Here is a 21,365-nt window from a genome sequence, read left to right as displayed (position 1 = left end):
CAAATCTTCCTCAGAAAATAGAGATAATGGGTAACATTTTATGCTACTACTTTATTGTTTGGAAGAGTGTCCATCATCCAAACAAACAAACAAACCCAGGTAAACTTGAGAATTCAGTAAATGTCAGGAAATTTGTTTTCAAATAAATTTATGATTGTGGCTGGAGTCCATCAGTATCACTTCACTACCCTTGAATTATTGCCTTGCCTTCTCTCTGACAAGCATATATTCCATAGGGAAGAAATGAAGGAGCCTTTATTTGTAAGTCTGTAATATTTTTTTTAACTCCTTGTAGTCATTCTAGAGGCAAAGAGTGATACTATCCCCTTTTATCTTTAATTAAATTAATTTATGTATAATATCTAAATCAACTAGTTTAAAAGTAAATGTGCTCTCTTCTAAAAGTTATGATCAGGACAAAGTATAGTTGGAGATTTGAATTTATGTATGTGATACTAAACCACACTATTAGGCTCAAGGGAGGTCTCAAAATACGTTTTTATCTACTATTATTGGACAAAAATGGTCTGACTGGCCAACAAAATCAATGCAAATGGGTATATTTCATTTAGAAAAACAAACTTCTGGGCTTTTGTCCTTAAAATAAGGAGACTGCTCAGTACAAATGTTGAATAATGCCAGATAAAGTCAGCAAGAAATATGAATTGGCCACAATTAGGTATCCTAACATTTTAATCAAACTGGTATGAAGTTTTTCATTAAGAAAAAGGAAAAATGTTACCACATTAACTCTGAATTTTATTATTTTATTCCACCCATATTCTAGGATTATCAGTAGGAATTAGCCAGAAACTTTCAAGCATGTCTTCACCTATGATAAGGACTAGGCATATTCTCTTTATTAAACTTAGTGTTCTCATGAACTTCTCAATTTCACCTTGAGGAATCACAGGGTAAATGATTTTTCTAGTAAATTAAAGTAAACAAAAACCAAGGACTGGCAAATTGCTTGTTCATCTGGAAAAAAAAGGAGAGATGGGTTTTAAAAAATTCATATAGACTCAAAGAGTTGTCAGCAGCTTTTCTGACTTGAATGGCAAACAGAAAGGCTTAAAATCCAATTTAAGGGAAAACAGGATCAAAGCTTTGGCATGTAAATAACAAAAAAATATTTCATGGATCCTTCAGAATGAGAAAGCACTACCTAAAATGCATATATTATAGGATAAGGCACTCTGAATATGCATTGCAAAGCAACTGGAAGGTCACCAGCCAACACTTTTCAAATTAAGGGTAAATTCAATACATTATGGCCTCCCAATTATGAAATGCCAGGCAGAACATTTTTTCCTCCCATTCCAGATATGACTGTAAAGATATGAAAATGGAAAAAGAAAAGAGGGAAACTGTGCTTCCTGGTCTGCACAATCAGGCTTAATGTAACCGGAAAAACTAATGAAATCTGAAAATAGATGTATATTGAAATATCATACACAGAGAGCTGCAGTAATTTAGGTCTAGTGATTTATGACTAGTCAAATACATTTTTCAAGAGGAAGAGGGGGAGGAAAGTGAAAAAAGCTTGTTATTTTAGCATTTTGCAACTTTCATAGAAATTGTTATTAGGCTACAACGGAAACATAGGAGGAGTATGTGAAAAGAAAGAGGGCTGTGCCAACTTACAGCAAAGCAAAACTAAGTATTTTTTAATGGAAAAGCAGAATCCAAAAAATAGATTTTATGAAAAATGTCAGCTGATTCATACTTTGCTACAATACATGTGACTTAAATGTGTTAATGACCAGGCTGCAAAGCTTGAGGAACACAGGCATTTCTCTGTCCTCTTCGGCACTCTGGTGTAGGATGCCTGGGATGATGTGCAGCCAAAAAGAAGAATAGCAATAGCACTTAGACTTATATACTGCTTCACAGTGCTTTACAGCCCTCTCTAAGCCGTTTACAGAGTCAGCATATTGTCCCCAACAATCTGGGTCCTTATTTTACCAACCTCAGAAGGATTGAAGGCTGAGTCAACCTTGAGCCTGGTGAGATTTGAATTGCCAAATTGCAGGCAGCAGAAGTATCCTGCACTACTGCATTCTAACCACTGCACCACCATGATGTCTTCTGCCAAATTCTAGGCAAGCATAAAGCTGCACAGCCTTTCTGCTCTGTATATGTCTATATGGTGCTATTAGTGTCCTATAGCTGGCTAACTGGGCTGGAAGAGAATAAAATGTAACACTCTCACCTAACTAATAACACCATAAATCAATCCAAAGCATAAACTAGCCATTACTTCCCTTGCTGTTATTATTTTGCTTTAATTGCATCTATTGAAATTTTGCAAGGATATTAAGAAAAAAGAATTAGCCAGTCACTGCTATTTGCTTCCCTAAATACGAACATTCTAAGCACAGGAACTTCGCTCACCGTCAAGAATTAAATTAAGTACAACAAAGAACAGACATTATTGGAAAAGTGGAAAAAAGGGAAAAGATAAGAATTGAGTGCTTGCATATGTGTAGGTATAAATGCATGGATACATACACAGTATATGCCTGTTGTTTACATATAGACTAGTGACCGTTTCTTTTATTTCAAAACTATAATCTATTTAATTTAATATAATTTAAATATAGGTAAACAGTTTAATTCCGTGTACCTACTGTACAGGGTGAAAGGATGATCTATTATGTTTTCAATCAAAACATGGACATCTACATGCATATCCCTTGTTCAAACAGGAGACAGAAGGAACCTCAAGTCATAGACCTACTTCTAGAGGGATAAACGCTTCCCCAACAAGTGTCGCTACTGGAAGTTCTCAAGCATCCTGAAGGACAAAACAGTAACTCCATCTTGCAAGCATTCTGTTTTAAGCTGTTCTGTCCCATCCAGATCTTCACAGCCTCCAGATGCTAGGATAAGATCTCATCTATCTCACCCGTGCATCTCAAAATAGTAATGCAAAGTTGGATATCAAGGAGATACTGATGGTACTGCATCCCAAGTTGACAGATGATCTCACCTAGCAGTTTCATGCAGGTATTAAACAAGTAGCAGCCACTGAATCAACCCCCTTTTTCTTTACTATTTCTGACTAGATCCAGCCATTAAAGAAAGTCTGGAACTACTGTAGAACAGTGCCCCCAAATTCCAGTCCCAAAAAGATACCCGGTTCATGGTACTGATATATTTAACAGGACCAGGACAGACGTACTACCTCCCATCCAGATCTTAACAAATATAATTCACTAATGCACCCACAAATCCTAAATCCTGACTGATAAGGATGACATTTCATCTAGGGCACTCTACAGTTAATCTGAAGAATGAAGAACTGTCTTTGGGGAGGAAGAATAAACCATTAAGAGAGGAAAATGGCGACTCAATCTTGAGAAAGAGAAAAGTGAGAGAAAGAAACTGAAAATAATCACATGTTGTTTTTGTTAAGTATAAGAACGTGGTGAAGAGAAACTCCAACAGATCTCCAAGGTTCTATTATTTTGCTCACAAAAATTTTATTTATTTTATTTATTTTGTCACACAATATATATAAGCATAAGCATGAAATAACTATACAATATAAAAGCATATATATAGGTATAAGTATGTAATAACTATATTAATTGGATATAACGAAAGGAAACAATAGGACAGGAACGGTAGGCACACTTGTGCTCTTATGCACGCCCCTTACAGACCTCTTAGAAATGGGGTGAGGTCAATAGTAGACAGTTTTTGGTTGAAGCTTTGGGGATTTTGGGAAGAGACCACAGAGTCAGGTAGTTTATTCCAAGCATTAACAACTCTGTTACTGAAGTCATATTTTCTGCATTCAAGATTGGAGCGGTTAACATTAAGCTTAAATCTATTGTGTGCTCCTGTATTGTTGCAATTGAAGCTGAAGTAGTCTTCAACAGGAAGGACATTGTAATAGATGATTACAAATGGGCTTTATAAAATAAAGCCCATTTGTGAAATCCCTGCTGCTTTTGTTACTTGACCTTGCCAAACTTAAAGCACTGACATTGTCTCTGCAACCTTTGCTAAAAAAAGAAGCTTGAATTTAGAGAGGGACTCCTAAGAAGAAAGTGTACCACAACCTCGCTCAAAGCTGCCAGAAACACCCTCTTCCCAAAAGAGGCACTGATAATCTTCCAGATCCAGAGAATATACCCTTGTCTGGGCACATAAAGAAGCCAGGAGGACAAAGGTTTAGGCTACAAGTAGCAGAGGACATTATCAAAAGCATCCTAATTACTTCCTCAAGATAAAATGAATCCTAGATATCCTGGCAAGAGGTCCCAGAAGCCACAATAGACTCTGTCCAAGTGAAATCCAGACTTGAGCAATTCTTAGTGACTTCCTCAGCAAAATGCTGTGTTAACTGGTTACAAATGCAATCAGATCCTTCCCAGAATGGAATTAGTTATCTTAATGATACCAGATGCAATAAGGAGAAGGAATCCTTTGCTTCTCCTATCAACACTGAGAAGGCCAGAACCTGAGTATAAACCCATGATCAGTCAGATTTATGTTCTGCCCTCCTTCAACTACGATCTAGCTATTTTTTGCTTTATCTCCTAGAGACCCTCTGAAAACCAAGGGGATGTCCTGTATTATAGAAAGTAAGGAACACGAACTTGATAAACGTATGCAAGATGCATCCAAGACAATGGGAAGTGAAGCATATTTTCTTATTTGATTGTGGATTATGACCCGGAGAAAGATGAAGTTGCATGTCAACCTGTCAGAGTGTCTGTCAAAACCAAGAAGTGAACTGTGGAGCCCAGTCTGACATCAGGTGTTCTGGTAACCCATGTAGAATAAAAAGAAACTTGAAACATATTTGGAATATGTTATTTTAAAAGATATTTGTCGCATTTCTGTCAGTGGGTAAGCCTGTACAAGGAATGAAATGAACCATCTTGGTGAGAATGCTTCCTTTGACAGAGGTAGCTCTGTGAAAAAGTTGAGTGATACAGTTTGCCAAGGTCTCTATGGTGTTGTTAATGGTGGGAATTCTCCAACTAGCTGCCTCTGAATGCCTTGGATAGACAGCAAACAAGGCATGAAGGTACATATTGCTCTACCATCATTCTGAGATGTGGCCACCAAAAATCTCTGGCCACCGAGGGCAGAATCTTGAAGCGACCAATGGGATGTCATGGCACAGTTTCAGGACTGTACCCACACAGAAGTCCAACAGGAATGTAATACCAGGCTAACAAGTGTAAAAGATTCTGATCCAATGTTCAATATTCATTATTGAGGAGGATTAATATGAGTGGCCTCAATTCCCCTCTGATGGGCCTGGGCATAGTAGTCTAGTTGCTGCTGTTTTTGTAATTTGTGAAGCAGATTTGCTATTGGAACATTAATAGCAGCAAATTTTTCGGGAGGCATGACAGTGGCAGGCTGAGAGTCAGTATCAGAGCATTCACATTATGTTTCCTGGAAAGATCATGGGCCCCTTTATCATGGCTGCTGAGGATGGAAGTAATTTTAAAATTAAAGCAGGAGAAAAACAATGAGCATTGAATTTGTTTTATGGTTCAGCTTCCTGATTGTCTGAAGATGCTCAAGATTGTGATGGTCAGGGTAACCTTCCACTGGGTATCCATCTTCTAGCAGATGTTGCCAGGTTTCAATGCAGTTACAGCTGACACACTTGGCCCAACGTAACTATCACCATTTTAGCTAGTATTTTGTACTAAGGTTGCCATTTTCTATACTTCCCATACCGATACCTGTTTTTCAATCTGTTTTGCTATCAAAAAATATCCTTATCTCCCTAACATATCACTGGTCACAAAGAAGATGTTTCAACGTACATATCCTGCCAAGTGACCTGGATTGCATAACATTAGAATCAACCTGACTGTAAATAATGATTTCAGAAATATTGAAACATATTGTAAGTATTTTGATGAAGAGGTCCTTAAATCAAAAATACTATAAGAATATTAAAACTTGGGACAAGAGAGATTTAAATGTAAAAAGGATGTAAAATTATTATTAATAGAAAAAAACTCAGAAGTCATATGAAAAAGGGTTTTGAAACTTCCAGGTTGAATATTGGTAGAAAATCCAATGGGACCAGCACTGTGGATTTTAGTAAGGCTGACAAATGCCAGAATATTCAAAATATGTGATTAGAGCAGACATGTTCTTTCTTATGATTATATCTCTATGGATATTAAAGCATCAAAATATTAATTCTTAAAATAACTTACATCATATTCAATTGCCTTAGACTATTCTCTAGAGAACTTGATCGCTGCCCTTTACTTATTATAATGAGAGACAGTTATTATTGGGTAATTAGTCAGTTTCCTTTTATATGCAACCTCTTACTTTTACCATATGAAATAATAGTTAATTATCATATTCTCCTTCTATGTAGTTACTTCCTGTAAATTGAACATTATATGTTCTGTAACTGTGCATCATTATCATGATTGCTTGGAAGTAAGTCCTACTGTGTTTAATCAAATTTTCCTCAGATAAACAGAGTGGAGTTTTGATATCAATCTTTGTGATGATAGATCAAGACTCTAACATTAGAAATCCACAAATAAATGTTAAAGGTTCTTGCAGGTGAACAGAAAAACAGGGGAAAAAAACCTCTGGCAGACAGTTTCAAAAACTCAAAAATTGCTGCTTATTTCAGCAAATGATGCCTTACTAATAAATCAGTTTCTACAGGTGAAAATTACTTTTTAATAGCTATCAGAATATGCACAGCAATAAGTGACAAGGAAATTAAATACAAAATATCAAACATGCTCCTACTTTTTTCTTCTTTATTCGGTTTTTGTTTTAAAGAGAATGTATTAGCTGTTTCCTTTTACATCATAGTGCAAAAATAATGGAAAAGAAACCATGATCCCATGCTATTTCAACAGAAAATGCCAATTATCCTCTCCGAAATAATATCATTAGCTACCTACATACATTTATTATTTCCAGGATGGTTATCAAAAGCAAGTACAAATCATTTTGGTTTCAATTTTATTTTTACCTTAGAAGACCTTATATCCCAGGCTTTAACTTCTGGACTGAATCCTCCACAAAGAAAAACATTTGGATCAAGAGGATGAAATGTCAGGGTGCTGATTCGAAATTCATTCTTGCTGCTAAAAAGCTGTGTTCCTAAAATAACAACAGAAGAAACATCAAGATTGACTTTTTTTGGAAGAGTTTACACTAGTGTACATAGTATTCCCATATTGTAAGCCAAACGGAAAATTATAATGATAAAATAAATATGAGAGCATTTGTTAAAGGCTTTGGTACAAGGCTTTTGAATAATACAGAAGGATTTTACATGAATAAATTTCAGAGAAGGTACTCTATTTGAATGTTGTCACCTCTGTTCTTATTTCTGTAAACACTATACTTGTTTACTTGTAAACACTATACAAAATATTTTAGGACTGTTTTGGTCTTCTGAAGATCTTATAATCTAAAATTTGACAGAAGGAAAATATGAAAAAACATTGTTTCTACACTTCAGTTACTCCAAAACTTTTCAAAGCTGATCTGCAATCATTCTGTCTGATCTTAAAGGATATGCAGGGTACCCCATGAACCCTGTGCTCCCGTTCAACTGACTTGCATATTTTTACCAGTCAACTCAACCAGTCAACTCAACTTTTTCTTCTACTACGCATGTGCGGAAATGGCGGCGATCTGAGAATCATTCAGGCGGTGGGTCGGCGTTTTTTTCTAGCCGCGATGCCTTGGGGCGGCTTTTAAGCTATCTGGGCCCGCCGCCCCGTAGAACATCTTTCCGGCAGCCGAAAGGAGATCTTTGGGTCTTGTTAGACCCTCGGCTGCCAGGAACGGGGCTGGAGAAGCGGGCGAGCGGCGGACGATTGCCGGTGGCCATTTTGGCTGGGCGCGGAGCGGCGCCCGCGGGAAAGGGCCGGTGTGCGGTTTCACGGCGGTTTCGCGGCGAGGCAGCTGCTTGGACATCGGCGGCCAGCTGGGTGTGCGACGTGTCGGCCAGCAGCGGTATCGTACAGCGGCAGTGATACCATCAGCGGCTTAGATACCAGTAGCGGCGTTGATACCATTGGCGGCAACGGTAGATGGCGCCGGCCATTTTGGAGGGGCGCGGCGCGCCGCTCGTTAGGAATGGCCGGGCTGGATCGTGGCTTGCTGCTGCCGGCCGCACATGTCATCGGCGGCTGGATATTTTGCCGCTCTATCCTTCAGTGGCAATGTTCAGCGGTATGGTTGCTATGATTCCATCCATCTGTGGGTAGAGGGCGGTGCCCATTCCGGTGGGGTGTGGAATGGTATGGAGTATCGCCCGGTACCATCAGTAACACCTGGGTCCATTTTTGTCTGCGTTATGGCCGCATTTGTTATCAGCGGCCGGCGGCTGGATTGTTTGCCGTATTATATTCAGCGGCATTGATACCAGCGGCGTTGGACACAGATAGCTTAGGCATTTTGGAATTTAGAACTTTAGCTGACTCTTATATATACCATCATTTGACATCTGCGGCTGAAATCTTTTTTCCTGTCCCCGGTATTTATTTATTTATGGCAACAACTTTGGATGGCCTCGGACCTGATCATGGGCGGCACCAGTGGGCAAAAACTTTTGCTGCATCCATTATGGGCGGCACTAAAGGACGGAATCCATCAGCTGAACTTTCATCTTGTTTGCCCTTACCGGCCACTTGGCCTTGGTTTTGTGACTGTCCGGACTTTGTCCGTAGGCCGCGATACTATCAAGTGGCTAGGGAACGCCTTTCTTCTCCGACCGTTATTTAATCTTTTTGCATGAAATATTCGTCGGCTGACCTTCTCCGACTGTGAGGTTCCCCCGCCTCGCAGGAATGGCCCTCTGGGTTATCGAGGGCCTGTCTTAACGAGGGGTCTTGGGACCCAGAGAGGTGGCATGCGAGGAAGAAGAATCTTTGGGGTTTTGTACATAGGTTTTTTAATAAGGATTTTTTTAAGGGGGGGAGGGAAACGACGGGGGGAAAAAAACCCGTCGGGGAGGGTTAGTCCAGTCCCAGGGTCTGTCCATGGCGTTTTATCTGGTCCGAGGGAGGGGGGTGAGGGGTTTGTTCCAGACATAGAGGTTGGTTCCATCTGTACGGTAAGTGGGAGGGGCAGATATGGGAGAAGCAAGGGGCCGTATCGTTTTCCGGGAGCTCGGACTCGCTGTGTAAAAGCGATAATGTGCTCCGGTCCCTTAGTTCTTACCCGTTCCCCGGAAGGTCAGGATCCCCAGGGCCTGGGCCTTCGGCTGATGTTGTGTAATGCCCGGTGCGTGGTTAATAAGGCCCCCCTGATTTGTGATCATATTCGGGGGGAGTCCGCGGACTTTATGGGAATTACGGAGACCTGGCTGGGCGCAGAAGGGGGTGTGCCCCTGGTTGAACTGTGCCCGCCGGGTTTTCGAGCATTCCATCAGCCGAGGGCCCAGGGTAGGGGTGGCGGGGTGGTGATGAGAGAGAGTCTAGAGCCGAGAGAGGCCACTGTGCCTCAGATAGCCGGTTGTGAATCCCTTCTTGTGAAGTGGGGCCATAAGAATCAGATGGGTCTGTTGATCGCGTACCTGGCTCCTTGCTACGTGACTACAGTCCTGCCTGAGCTGCTTGAGGTGCTTGCCGGGGTGGCGATTGAGATCCCCAGACTTATGGTCATGGGTGACTTCAATCTGCCATCGGCCGGCTTGTCGTCGACGGCGGTTCAGGAGTTCCAGGCCTCCATGACGGCCTTGGACCTGAATCAAGTAACTGATGGCCCTACACACACGGGGGGTCCACACTGGACTTGATCTTAAATAATTTGGTTTTAGGGGATTTAGTGAGGACACCGGTGTCATGGACAGATCATTTTCTCCTCCGCCTAGACTTTCAGACCGCCGCTCACCACCACAGGGAGACGGAACCAATACGTTGGTTCCGTCCCAGGCGCCTGATGGACCCCGAGAGGTTCCTGATGGAGCTTGGGCCATTTCCCGAGGATCTTGCCCACGGCACGACTGAAGAACTAGTTGCGGCCTGGGAACAGGCCGTGGCTGGGGCTTTGGACCATGTCGTGCCTTTGCGGCCTCTGACCCGGTGCAGATCTCAATTGGCTCCTTGGTTCTCTGAGGAGCTGAGAGAGATGAAACGCCGGAGAAGACGCCTAGAGAGTACCTGGAGGTCCAGCCGTTCCGAGGCTGATCGGACACTAGTTAGGTCTTTTTCGAAAGCCTACCTAGTGGCACTGAGGGTTGCGAAACGTTCCTATGTTTCCACCCTCATTGCGTCGGCAGATAACCGCCCGGCTGCCCTGTTATGGGTGACCCGTTCCCTTCTACACCAGGGGGGACAGGATGACCCCTTGCAGGGACGTGCTGAGGAGTTTAGTGGTTATCTATATGATAAAATCGCTCAGCTTCAGGATAGTTTGGACCAAGATTGTGATGATCCGGATGAGATGACTGAGACACGTCTTGTTGATGTTGTTTGGGATGAGTTTGATTCTGTGGCTCCCAAGGACATGGACAGGTTGCTGGGGAGGTTACATGCCACTACATGTTTACTGGACCCGTGTCCCTCCTGGTTGGTGCTGGCCACTCGGGAGGTGACACGAGGCTGGCTCCAGGGAATTATAAATGCTTCTTTGTTGGAGAGGGTCTTTCCCGCCGCCTTGAAAGAGGCGGTGGTGAGACCCCTCCTTAAGAATCCTTCCCTGGACCCGGCTATTTTGGGTAATTATCGTCCGGTCTCCAACCTTCGCTTTGTGGCGAAGGTTGTAGAGAATGTGGTGGCATGGCAGCTTCCCCAGTACCTGGATGAAGCTGTCTATCTGGACCCGTTCCAGTCCGGCTTCCGGTCCGGGTATAGCACAGAGACAGCTTTGGTCGCGTTGGTGGATGACCTTTGGAGGACCAGGGATAGGGGTTGTTCCTCTGCCCTGGTCCTGTTAGATCTTTCAGCGGCTTTCGATACCATCGACCATGGTATCCTGCTGCACCGGTTGGAGGGATTGGGAGTGGGAGGCACCGTTTATCGGTGGTTCTCCTCCTATCTCTCTGACCGGTCGCAGACGGTGTTGACAGGGGGGCAGAGATCGACTGCGAGGCGCCTCACTTGTGGGGTGCCTCAGGGGTCGATTCTCTCGCCTCTCCTGTTCAACATCTACATGAAGCCATTGTGTGAGGTCATCAGTGGCTTCGGGGTGGGTTATCAGCTGTACGCTGATGACACTCAGCTGTACTTTTTCACCCCGGGCCACCCCAACGAAGCTGTCGAAGTGCTGTCCCGTTGCCTGGAGGCCGTACGGGTCTGGATGGGGAGAAACAGACTCAGGCTCAATCCATCCAAGACGGAGTGGCTGTGGATGCCGGCACCCCGGTACAGTCAGCTGCAACCGCGGCTGTCTGTTGGGGGCGAGTCACTGGCCCCAACAGAGAGGGTACGCAACTTGGGTGTTCTCCTGGATGGACGGCTGTCGTTTGAAGATCATTTGGCGGCCGTCTCCAGGAGAGCCTTTTACCAGGTTCGCCTGGTTCACCAGTTGCGCCCCTTTCTGGACCGGGATGCCTTATGCACAGTCACTCATGCTCTCTTCACTTCTCGCCTGGATTATTGCAATGCTCTCTACATGGGGCTACCCCTGAAGTGCACTCGGAGACTCCAGTTAGTCCAGAATGCGGCTGCGCGGGTGATTGAGGGAGCACCACGGTGCTCCCGGGTAACACCTCTCCTGCGCAGTCTGCACTGGCTTCCTGTGGTCTTTCGGGTGCGCTTCAAGGTTTTGGTTACCACTTTCAAAGCGCTCCATGGCTTAGGGCCTGGGTACTTACGGGACCGCCTGCTGTTACCTTATGCCTCCCACCGACCCGTACGCTCTCACAGAGAGGGTCTTCTCCGGGTGCCGTCCGCCAAGCAATGTCGGCTGGCAGCCCCCAGGGGAAGGGCCTTCTCTGTTGGAGCACCTACCCTCTGGAACGAACTTCCCCCCGGTTTGCGCCAAATATCTGACCTTTGGACCTTTCGCCGGGAATTAAAAACTTACTTATTTATCCAAGCAGGACTGGCCTGATTTTAAATTTGTTAAATTTTAAATTTTAAATTTTGTAATTTTATATGGGGTGTTTTTAGGTTGGGTCAATTGACGTTTTTAATTCAGCCATTATCGAATATGTATTTTAAAATGATATTTTAACTTTGTATATTTTTATTGTTTTATGTATGGCTGTACACCGCCCTGAGTCCTTCGGGAGAAGGGCGGTATAAAAGTTTAAATAAATAAATAAATAAATAAATAAATAAATAAATAAATAAATAAATAAATAAACCACTGCCAGGCTTCTAAACTAACACAAATCCCGAAGTAACAAAAATCATCTCACTTCATGTAAAAGGCATGTAAAATTGTTAATGCCCCCATGCACATTTTGAGTTCATGTCATGTACACATCTATGATCATTTGTCAAAAAAAACCCTTAAAAAATTGGAGTGATTATTATGAGGAAAACATTTTCAAATGCACAGCTTCTTTTTTTTCTTAAATTTAAAATCCTCTAGCAACCTGCAAAAGTGAAAGGATAACTTGTTAGTATTTTTTATAGCCGGCAATACCAACAGATATGGTAGAATGCTGCTATAGCAACAAACAGGGGGCAGGGAGAGAGAGAGATACTAAATCATATAGAATAGAATAGAATAGAATTTTATTGGCCAAGTGTGATTGGACACACAAGGAATTTGTCTTGGTGCATATGCTCTCAGTGTTACATAAAAGAAAAGATACGTTCATCAAGGTACAACATTTACAACACAATTGATGATCAATATCTATAGATTCCAGAATCAGGAAGCTGAAGATCAGGGTCAGGAGACACAGTGAAAGAAGATTTCCACCCATGGAAAAGTCAACTATCCTCTAGAATCCTGCAGAACTGCAATGTTGCATAAGAAAATAGCAGTTTTGCTCTGGTTTCTAACAAATCAGCATGGAACCAGAAAAAAGAAGTCTTAGATAGTAATTCTATTGTAGGAATACTGAGATTTGGAACACATTCTGATGTCAATGCAAACAGTCTAAAGGAAGTATTCTTACATACTAAGTTGCACCAAAGCATAAGAACTAAGAACTTAAGTCAAAGACTTCCTAAAGAAGGTGTATTTGAGGACTGCTTTAAAGAGCATAACAGTATTTATTTATTTATTTATTTATTTAGATTTTTATACCGCCCTTCTCCCGAAGGACTCAGGGCGGTGTACAGCCAAGTACGATTTATCGATTAATATTTATTTATTAGTTAAATGTTTGTAGCCATCCATCTCACCAAAGGCAACTCTTGGCAGCAAATAAAAATCAATAAAAATGAAAAATAAAAACAAAAAGTATACAATATAAAAACCTTGCTAATAAATATCATAAAAATGGAAATACAAGCCATAGGAGAGAGAGGATACAAATGGCCATCTCAGCAATGGAACCATCTGAGCAGATCTCCAGTTGCCTACCAGCTCCAGGCCTGATAACATATTCAAGGCCTGAGGGCTTTAAGGAATAGCAAATGGAAAGGAGCTAGTCTAATTTCAAAAAGAAGAATGTTCCATAAGGCAGGCAAAAAAAAAGGCATGTCTCCTGGGTCCCATCAAATGAAGGTCCCTGGCCAATGGTATGCACAACATGCTTACTTTGCAGATCTAATGAGGCAGGCTGATGTAACCAGGGAGGTGGGGCTCCTCAGACAATCAGGCCCCATGCCATGAAGGACTTTAAATGTTAAAAACAGCACCTTGAATTGGACCCAGAAGCAAACTGGTAACTAATGCAGCTCATGGAGCAGAGGTGTAACATATGCTGCTCAATGGTGGGTTGCTCCCGCTTCGGTCCGGTTCTACAGAACCGGTAGTAAAACCAGCAAGAGGCTTCGCTCACCCGCCACAATGTCATCATGGGTGATCTCCGCAGGCGCAGAAGCGCGTGAGCACACTCCCGTTGCGAACCAGTAATAAAGGTAAGTGGAACCCACCCGATGCTGGCTTAGGAAAGTACATCACTGTTTGGGCCACTGCATTCTCTAGCAGTTAAAGCTTTTGAGTACTCTTCAAGGGCAGCCCATGTAGAGTGCATTGCAATGCTCCAATCTGGAGATGACCAAGGCACAAGTGACTGTAAATAGGGCCTGCCAAATCAGGAACAGAAACAACTAGCACACCAGACAAATCTGTGCAAAGGCCCTCCTAGCTATGACTGCTACCTGCTCCTTGAGCAGGAGTCATGCATCTAGGAGGACCCCCAAATTGCAAGTATGGTAGTAAAGAACACTGCATATACAATGATATAAGTTGATAGGAACTAATGAACAGTATACTGGCCTGCAAGATAACCTCTAGTTTAGGGATCCTGGCTTGCATATAATGCAAATAATGTAAAGCTTGACTTTGATAGCAGTTTTGGGACAGCTTCATATATTTTGAAAATAAGTAAAAAGGGCTAGCCAAAAATGTCCAGCAGAGTGAATGGAATTAAAAAGAAGTGAAGAAATGATTTGAGATGAAACTGAAGTAAGAAAATGATAGAATGTACTTTAAACTTCTTATCAACAAGATGATACATTAAAGGGTGAAAACTAGTATCCAAGAAAAATGATAAAAAGGAAGCACTAAATGCTATGAGAGTATTTTAAAAAGTATAAAGTCATAGGTATAGATAGAAAACTGGAAAATGTGAAAATAAGAGCGTAAACTATGAAGTACAGCGTCTTTAATGTACATGTACAAGGCCTGGACCTATTCCTTTTCTATTGGAAAATGTTATTATTTTTTCAGATATAAGGGAGTGATAGAAAGAATGAAAGCAAAAACTACAAGAGGTTTGTTTGTTAAGTGTTCGAAGAAATTTATTCAGCACTATTCAGCACTCGAAAACATATCAGAAATAACAATGAATAAAATTTGAGAAATGTTGCTCAGCATTATGTCAGACAGAAGGCACAGAGACCCAATGTTTGTTTTTTAGAGAAATTGTTAATATTTGAATAGAAGAAAGGATATTCATTGTTTTTGTATTGATTTAGAGAAGGCTTATGATAAAGTGAATAGGATTGAATTATGACATATTTTCTATAAAGATTGATTGCTAAGTACAATAAATGTATTGATCTATAAATGTGTGCTTGTAATGATGGGACAAGGGATGGGAATTTTGGTATATTTTTAATGCAATAGATGCCTTTTTTGTTGGCTAAAAACAAATGATTTAAAGAAAATTTTAGTTAGTGTTAAGATGCAATAAGAAGGTTCTAAAAATTAATACCCAAAAGAGTATGGTTTTTACATGAACTTTGATTGAACAGTTGGAAGTTATGCATAAATGGCAAAAAATTCTGTAAATTGAAAGGTTGTTTACTAAAGATGAGGAAATGGATGGAATTTTTTAGGATATGTAAATGCTGGTTAAAAAAAACATAGTCTATGATATATTGTGGGGAATAAATATCAAGGAAGCAAACTCCTATCTCAAAAAATGCGACTCTAGGTAGCGTACAAAGTATGCTTTATATATAAGTGTTCAATTGCTGAAACCATGTTAACTTGCATGTTGGAATGTTATGTAAATTACTGATACAGAAGAAAGGTTTATGAATGGAGGTCTTTTTATTTACTATACTGTTTGGGGAACAGCATAAAAAAATACAAATTAAACGTAAGGAAAGAAATTCAGAAAAAAAATAGGAGCAAAAGATATAAAATAAGAACATGATAATATAGAGAAGTTCTATAAGAGACTAATTTGAAGGCAGAAGTCTAGAGCCCCACTCAGCTGAATAAGCAAGAGAGCTGTCCAAAAGACAGTATGGTTGATTTATCACATTTGCAAATAATGTAAGTTACCATTAAAGGAGACAGGATTTTTTTTTTACTTAGAATTATATCGTTGGACAACCTATTAAAAAAAAAACCATAGTCAGGAATGATATCATAGAAATTATAAAAATGCAAAGACTGAAAGTTTGAAAGACAATCTGGTAGTTAAAAGAAATGACACAGAGACATGATATCATACAGCAGATCTGGCTACATTAAGATCTCACTCATAGCTAAGTAAACCTCAGCCACTAAAAAAATTTAAGTACAAATAATTCAGAAACCTCAGCCACTAAAAAAATTTAAGTACAAATAATTCAGAAACTCAGCCACTAAGAAAATTTAAGTACAAATAATTCAGAATTTCAAAGAAAGAAATTTAGGAAGTAGCGCAGTTAAAAAAAGAGTGATGAAATGCATTCTATGTAGTCACAGATTCTGTTGTATGGATGGTTACGGAAAGCTTAATTATCTGCTCTGTAATCAAAATTGCAGTCAAGAAATTACTTAATGGTGTCAGCTTCCAAATTGATATTGTACTGCATTGTCACTGCAGACACTGCAATTGAATAGATAAAATGGACTTCTCTGAAATAACATTATAGCACTAGCATATTGTGACCCTACCTAGTTCCCTTCACATGTGTTGGACTAAAGCCCTCAACATCCAGCAAGCATAATTGTTGGAAGGCACCAGGCTGGCAATAGTTATCTTAGAATAATTTGTTGGCTGGTGTGTGGGGGAGGGGCAGAAGGACAGAGGTGGAGAAATGAGGCACCAAAAATAATCTTAAAGTTTGTGTAAATACAATATTAAGGAGATGCAGAATAATTCTAAAACACAGAGAAGATAAGGGGTGGGGAGCTATTAAAACATGGATCTGCCCTGAAGGATTTTGTGAATTTCCATTCCTTTTTCAACCAGAAACCTGCACAAATAGAACAACATGAGTGTACTGTGGAAAATAGATTTAGTCAGTCTTCCACTGTGTTACTGCAGTTCAAGGGAATATTGCACATTTGAGAGAATTAACTAAGGTAAATTATGCAAATAAGCATCATGTAAACTACTGAACAACATTTCAGCAATGTCTCCCATAAGAGTCAGACGCCATCTCATTAAATGAAACCACTGGACTTCTCTGATTGTTAGGTCTTTAAGAAAACAATAAAACATGCAATATATTTGTCAGCAAACCTCCATAGATTAAAATCTATTTTGTGCTGATTTAAGATATGGTGTGGGAGGGACACTGAATTTTTCTCTTAAATCAAATGAGGATTTGCATATACTCTCAAGTAAGGCATTGGCTGTTCCCATGGATACATTCTTTTCTAAATTTAATTGTATGTGGTAATCTTTACAGAATCCTGTGGCTTAATACTAATCGGCTTTGTAAACAACCCTTCTGGAGCTGTAAATTAATGCCCCGGGAAATTCAGCTATGTGGATTTGAATGTTATCAAATCCATTATATTTATCAAACTAATGATGTTAATATGCAGTTTAAAGTGAGAAAGCAAATACATTTACACTATTTTCATTGTTTTCCTATTTTGATGCATAGTATGTATTATGAATGCCTTGTTTATAGCAAAATCTTGTTTTTCTATAAAGTCTGTTTACAGGGTTAAGATGGAAATCATTTCCCAATATTCAATAATTTGATGTAATGCTTCCTCCTGTTCCCTCATAACATGATAAAACTATTCCCTGGTGATTCAAGGTGCACTGACAAGATCACATGTTTTTATTCTTAATAATTACATCTGGTATAAACACTGAATCCTTGTTCATTATCAAAACAGATTTTAGACTCCAGTTATGAGTAAATTTTGGGGGGGGAAACACCAAGAATCTTTACCTGTCCTTGCTATGCAACATTAACTGGTTATTTATTTTGAAAACAGAGTTGCAGTGTTTCTGATCCTCCTCACCAACACGTGAAAAGGTATCAAGAACCTTTACAGTTTTATTTGCTCCAGGAATTTAATATAATTGTCCTCACTTGGGAAAGCCGTGTTCTGGAGCAAAAAGCAGCTGTTTTTCACTGGATTGAGTGAATGATATAATGCTCAACCAAGGTTGTATTATAAGCCATTTCCTCCTAGGTGTGGTACATTCTTGCCAAGATCTCTGTTGTTTTATCAATAGAAACCAGCTACTCGGCAATATTCAACCTAGGTCTATTTTAAATATGTTTTCATTAATTTCATTCATTCAAGCAGCATCTTGGTTTGCAGGAAAATCAATAGCTGTCCTCTAATTAATCTTACACAACTTTAAGCTCAACAGTGGACAAGTCTGACCATGACTGCTAAATATTGACAATTTTTCCTACCTTGTTGAAAAGTAATGTAATTTCTAAAATTTGCATATTACCATTTAAAAAAATATTCCTAACCTCCCTCCACATTTCTTGTCCACTCTCATATTGTGGCTCTATCTTGGCCACCCTTAATTTACTCCACCCCAATGCTAAAGGTTATTTCTGCTATCAAAAATACTCATTATATCTACTTTTAAGATCTCAAACAGATTTGCAACTTAATTGGAGACTCTATCACCAAATTAAATCTTCCTGTACAACCAAGAGAAATTGTAATCAGAGACAAAAACTACTTACAATACAAGAGAGAATGGGATAGCATAGGACAGGCTTCTGTGGGGCAAGCCTCACAGAGAGAAGGGGTAGAAAGCCTGAGGGAGAGAAGGGGATAGGATAGGACACGTTTCTGTGGGGCAAGGCTGAGGGAGAGAAGGGGAGAGACGAGGAGAGACTGATCGAAATTACTTTATCAAGCCCCATCACATAGTTTCTTAGCGAAGCACAGGTATCCAGCTACTGTTTAAATATAGCCCAGGAAGAGATTGGGCATTGGTCCTACCTGAATGCCAAGTAGGCATTCTCTGTATCGTGGGACAGGCATGGGTATAACTCCGTCTGATAGCCAATGGTTAAGCACCTCCTCCTCCTGTTGCTTCCCAGCTTTCCAACGAAGATGATGCGGAAGACCGACGCTCTGAGCTGCAAAGACAAGGTTATGCCCCACCCCAGGAAGTGGGAAACACCAACCACCCCCTGTCATCCACCCTGGACCCAGGTGGCTAAGGGCAGGGCTGGCTGCTGGTCCCACCATACGGAAAAAGGGCATTCAGGTAGGACCAATGCCCATTCTCCAGCAGGGTGGGACCGGCAGCCAGGCATGGGACATACCAAAGCTAAGTCCTATCGGGAGGGACCTGCCCAGTCCGGAGGCCCTTGAACGGTATGAACCTGTTGGAGAACACTGCACCCAAAGGCTGCGTCCCCCGACATGTAGGCATCTAATTTATAATGGCAGATGAAGGCAGTTGGTGATTTCCATGTGGCAGCCTTACAAATCTCCTCCAAGGAGGCCTGAGTAGCTCAAGCAGCCGAGGTGGCCGCGCTCTTAGTCGAGTGGGCGGTAATATGCCACAGAGAGGTAACTCCTGGGCTTCGTATGCTTTTGCAATGCTCAAAGCCATCTACCTAAGGTGGAGGTAGAGACCTTGAGACCCATGGTGGCAGGTTGAAAGGACATGAAGAGAGCTTCTGTCCTCCGAAGTAAGGAAGTCCATTTAAGGTAAATACGGAGGGCTCTTCAGACGTTTAAAGTATGCCACAAACATTCCAGCCAGTGTACTGGATCGGGGCAGAAATTGGGAAGAACCAGTTCTGTAGGTACATGGAATTAACCTTTGGGATAAAAGTGGGATCTAATCTGAGGATGACCCTGTCAGTGTGGAAGACACAAAGGTTGTTCCTGGTTGAGAGGGCCACCAACTCAGAAATCCGGCAGCCACCAGGAAGGCCACTTTATAGAATAAAAATTTTAGACTAGATTCCCGCAATGGTTCAAATGGGCCTTTGGTAAGGGCATTCAAGACCTTCTTGAGGTTCCATGTGGGTAACGGTGGATAACTGGTGGACAAAAGTTAACCGCCCCCTTAAGGAATTGGCAGACCAGAGGGAAGTAAGCTAGTGAACTCCCAGAACCACACGACAAAAATAGAGGAAAGGGCTGCTACCTGTCTATGTAGAGTATTAGGCGCCAGTCTCTGCTCGAAGCCGTCCTGTAGAAAGTCCAGGATGTGCCTCGTGGAGGCATCCATCGGTCTCACGTCTCACCCCTCACGTCGTAGATTCGATTGGTGGAACAGCGTCGCGATGCCTGGATGGTGTCAATAACCCTGGATGACAGCTGGTTTCTCCTCAGGAGGCACTGCTCAAGCACCAGGTGGTCAGTTGGAACCACTGAGGGTCTGGGTGGACCAACTGCCCCTGGCTGAGTGATAACCTGGTCTGGGGAAGTCTCCAGGGCAGGGCCACTGATAGGGCTACCAGGTCTGTGAACCAGGGACGCTGGGCCCAATGAGGAGCCAACAGTACTCGCTCCACCCGTTCCTCCAACATCTTCCTGATGACCTTGGAGATTATCAGAAGGGGAGGGAAGGCATAAAGTAAGGCCGGAGGTCAAGGGCTCCACAGAGCGTCCACGCCCTCTGCTCCCAGCGTCAGAAACCTGGCAAAGAATCTCTCCACCTGGTGGTTGTCTTGAGTGGCAAACAGATCTACTATCAGAACTCTGAAGCAGCCAGTGAACTTGCTGAACAGGTCTGGGTGCAGGAGCCACTCCCTGTGGTTGACTGAAGCTCTGCTGAGTCAGTCTGCCTGCACGTTTGCCACCCCTGATATGTGTGAGGCCCGGATGGACCTCAGATGAGTCTCCACCCAGAAGCCCAGCAGAGCAGCTTCCTGGATCAGGTGCCATGAGTGTGTCCCTCCGAGGCGGTTTACATGGGCCTTTGCGACCACATTGTCCATCAGAATTAGAATGTCCCAGTCTTGGACTATGTTCTGAAATGACCGGAGGGCTAGGTGGATTGCCCGTAGCTCTAGCCAATTGATGTTGTGGGTCAGGTCCTCTGGGGACCATTGACCCTGGGCTATGAGTAACTCCAAATGAGCTCCCCAGCCATGAAGGCTGGCGTCCATCATCAGGACCAAGCAATGGGGTTCCTGAACTCCTGGCCCTTTGTTAAGGCTGGGAAGATCCACCATTGCAGGGAGCGATGAACTGTTGCAGAACCTGAACTAGTAAGGATATCGTAGCTTGTGGGCTTTCTGATACGGGAGAAGAAACCACTGCAGAGCCCTGCAGTGGAGATGTGCCCAAGGCATGATGCCGATACAGAAGCCCATCTTTCCCAGGAGCTAGGAAAGCACCTTCAGGGAAACTGGCCATCCCGACCTGACCTTTAACACGAGAGTGTGTAGACTGGAGAGGCGCTCCTGGGAGAGATAGACCTTGCTCTCGACCATATCTATAATAGCCCCTAAATGTTGAATCCGAGTAGTCAGATGTAAGTGACTTTTGGCCCTGTTGATGGAGAATCCGTAGTCTCCCAGTACCTGTAGGGTGGTGGACAAGTCTGCTCTCGCCAGGATTGGATAAGGAGGTCATCGAGATAAAATTGGATCCTTATTGGAATTGACTGGAGATGGGCCACGAGAGAGGCCATCAAC

At 42.0% G+C, this 21,365-nt stretch overlaps 1 protein-coding gene across 1 annotated transcript in view; it reads right to left on the bottom strand.

The window, feature by feature from the left end:
* WDR25 (WD repeat domain 25) overlaps nt 1-21,365 on the bottom strand; it is a 97,656-nt gene that overhangs the window by 18,436 nt on the left and 57,855 nt on the right. Inside the window, exon 4 of the mRNA XM_058162709.1 lies at nt 6,992-7,122. Coding sequence (XP_058018692.1) covers nt 6,992-7,122 — 131 coding nt within the window. The remainder of the gene's footprint in view (nt 1-6,991; nt 7,123-21,365) is intronic.

Source organism: Ahaetulla prasina, chromosome 1 (genome assembly GCF_028640845.1).
Source record: "Ahaetulla prasina isolate Xishuangbanna chromosome 1, ASM2864084v1, whole genome shotgun sequence".
Classification (NCBI taxonomy): Eukaryota; Metazoa; Chordata; class Lepidosauria; order Squamata; family Colubridae; genus Ahaetulla; species Ahaetulla prasina.
The sequence above is the reverse complement of the archived record's forward strand: the minus strand, read 5'-3'. Positions and strand labels throughout refer to the sequence as shown.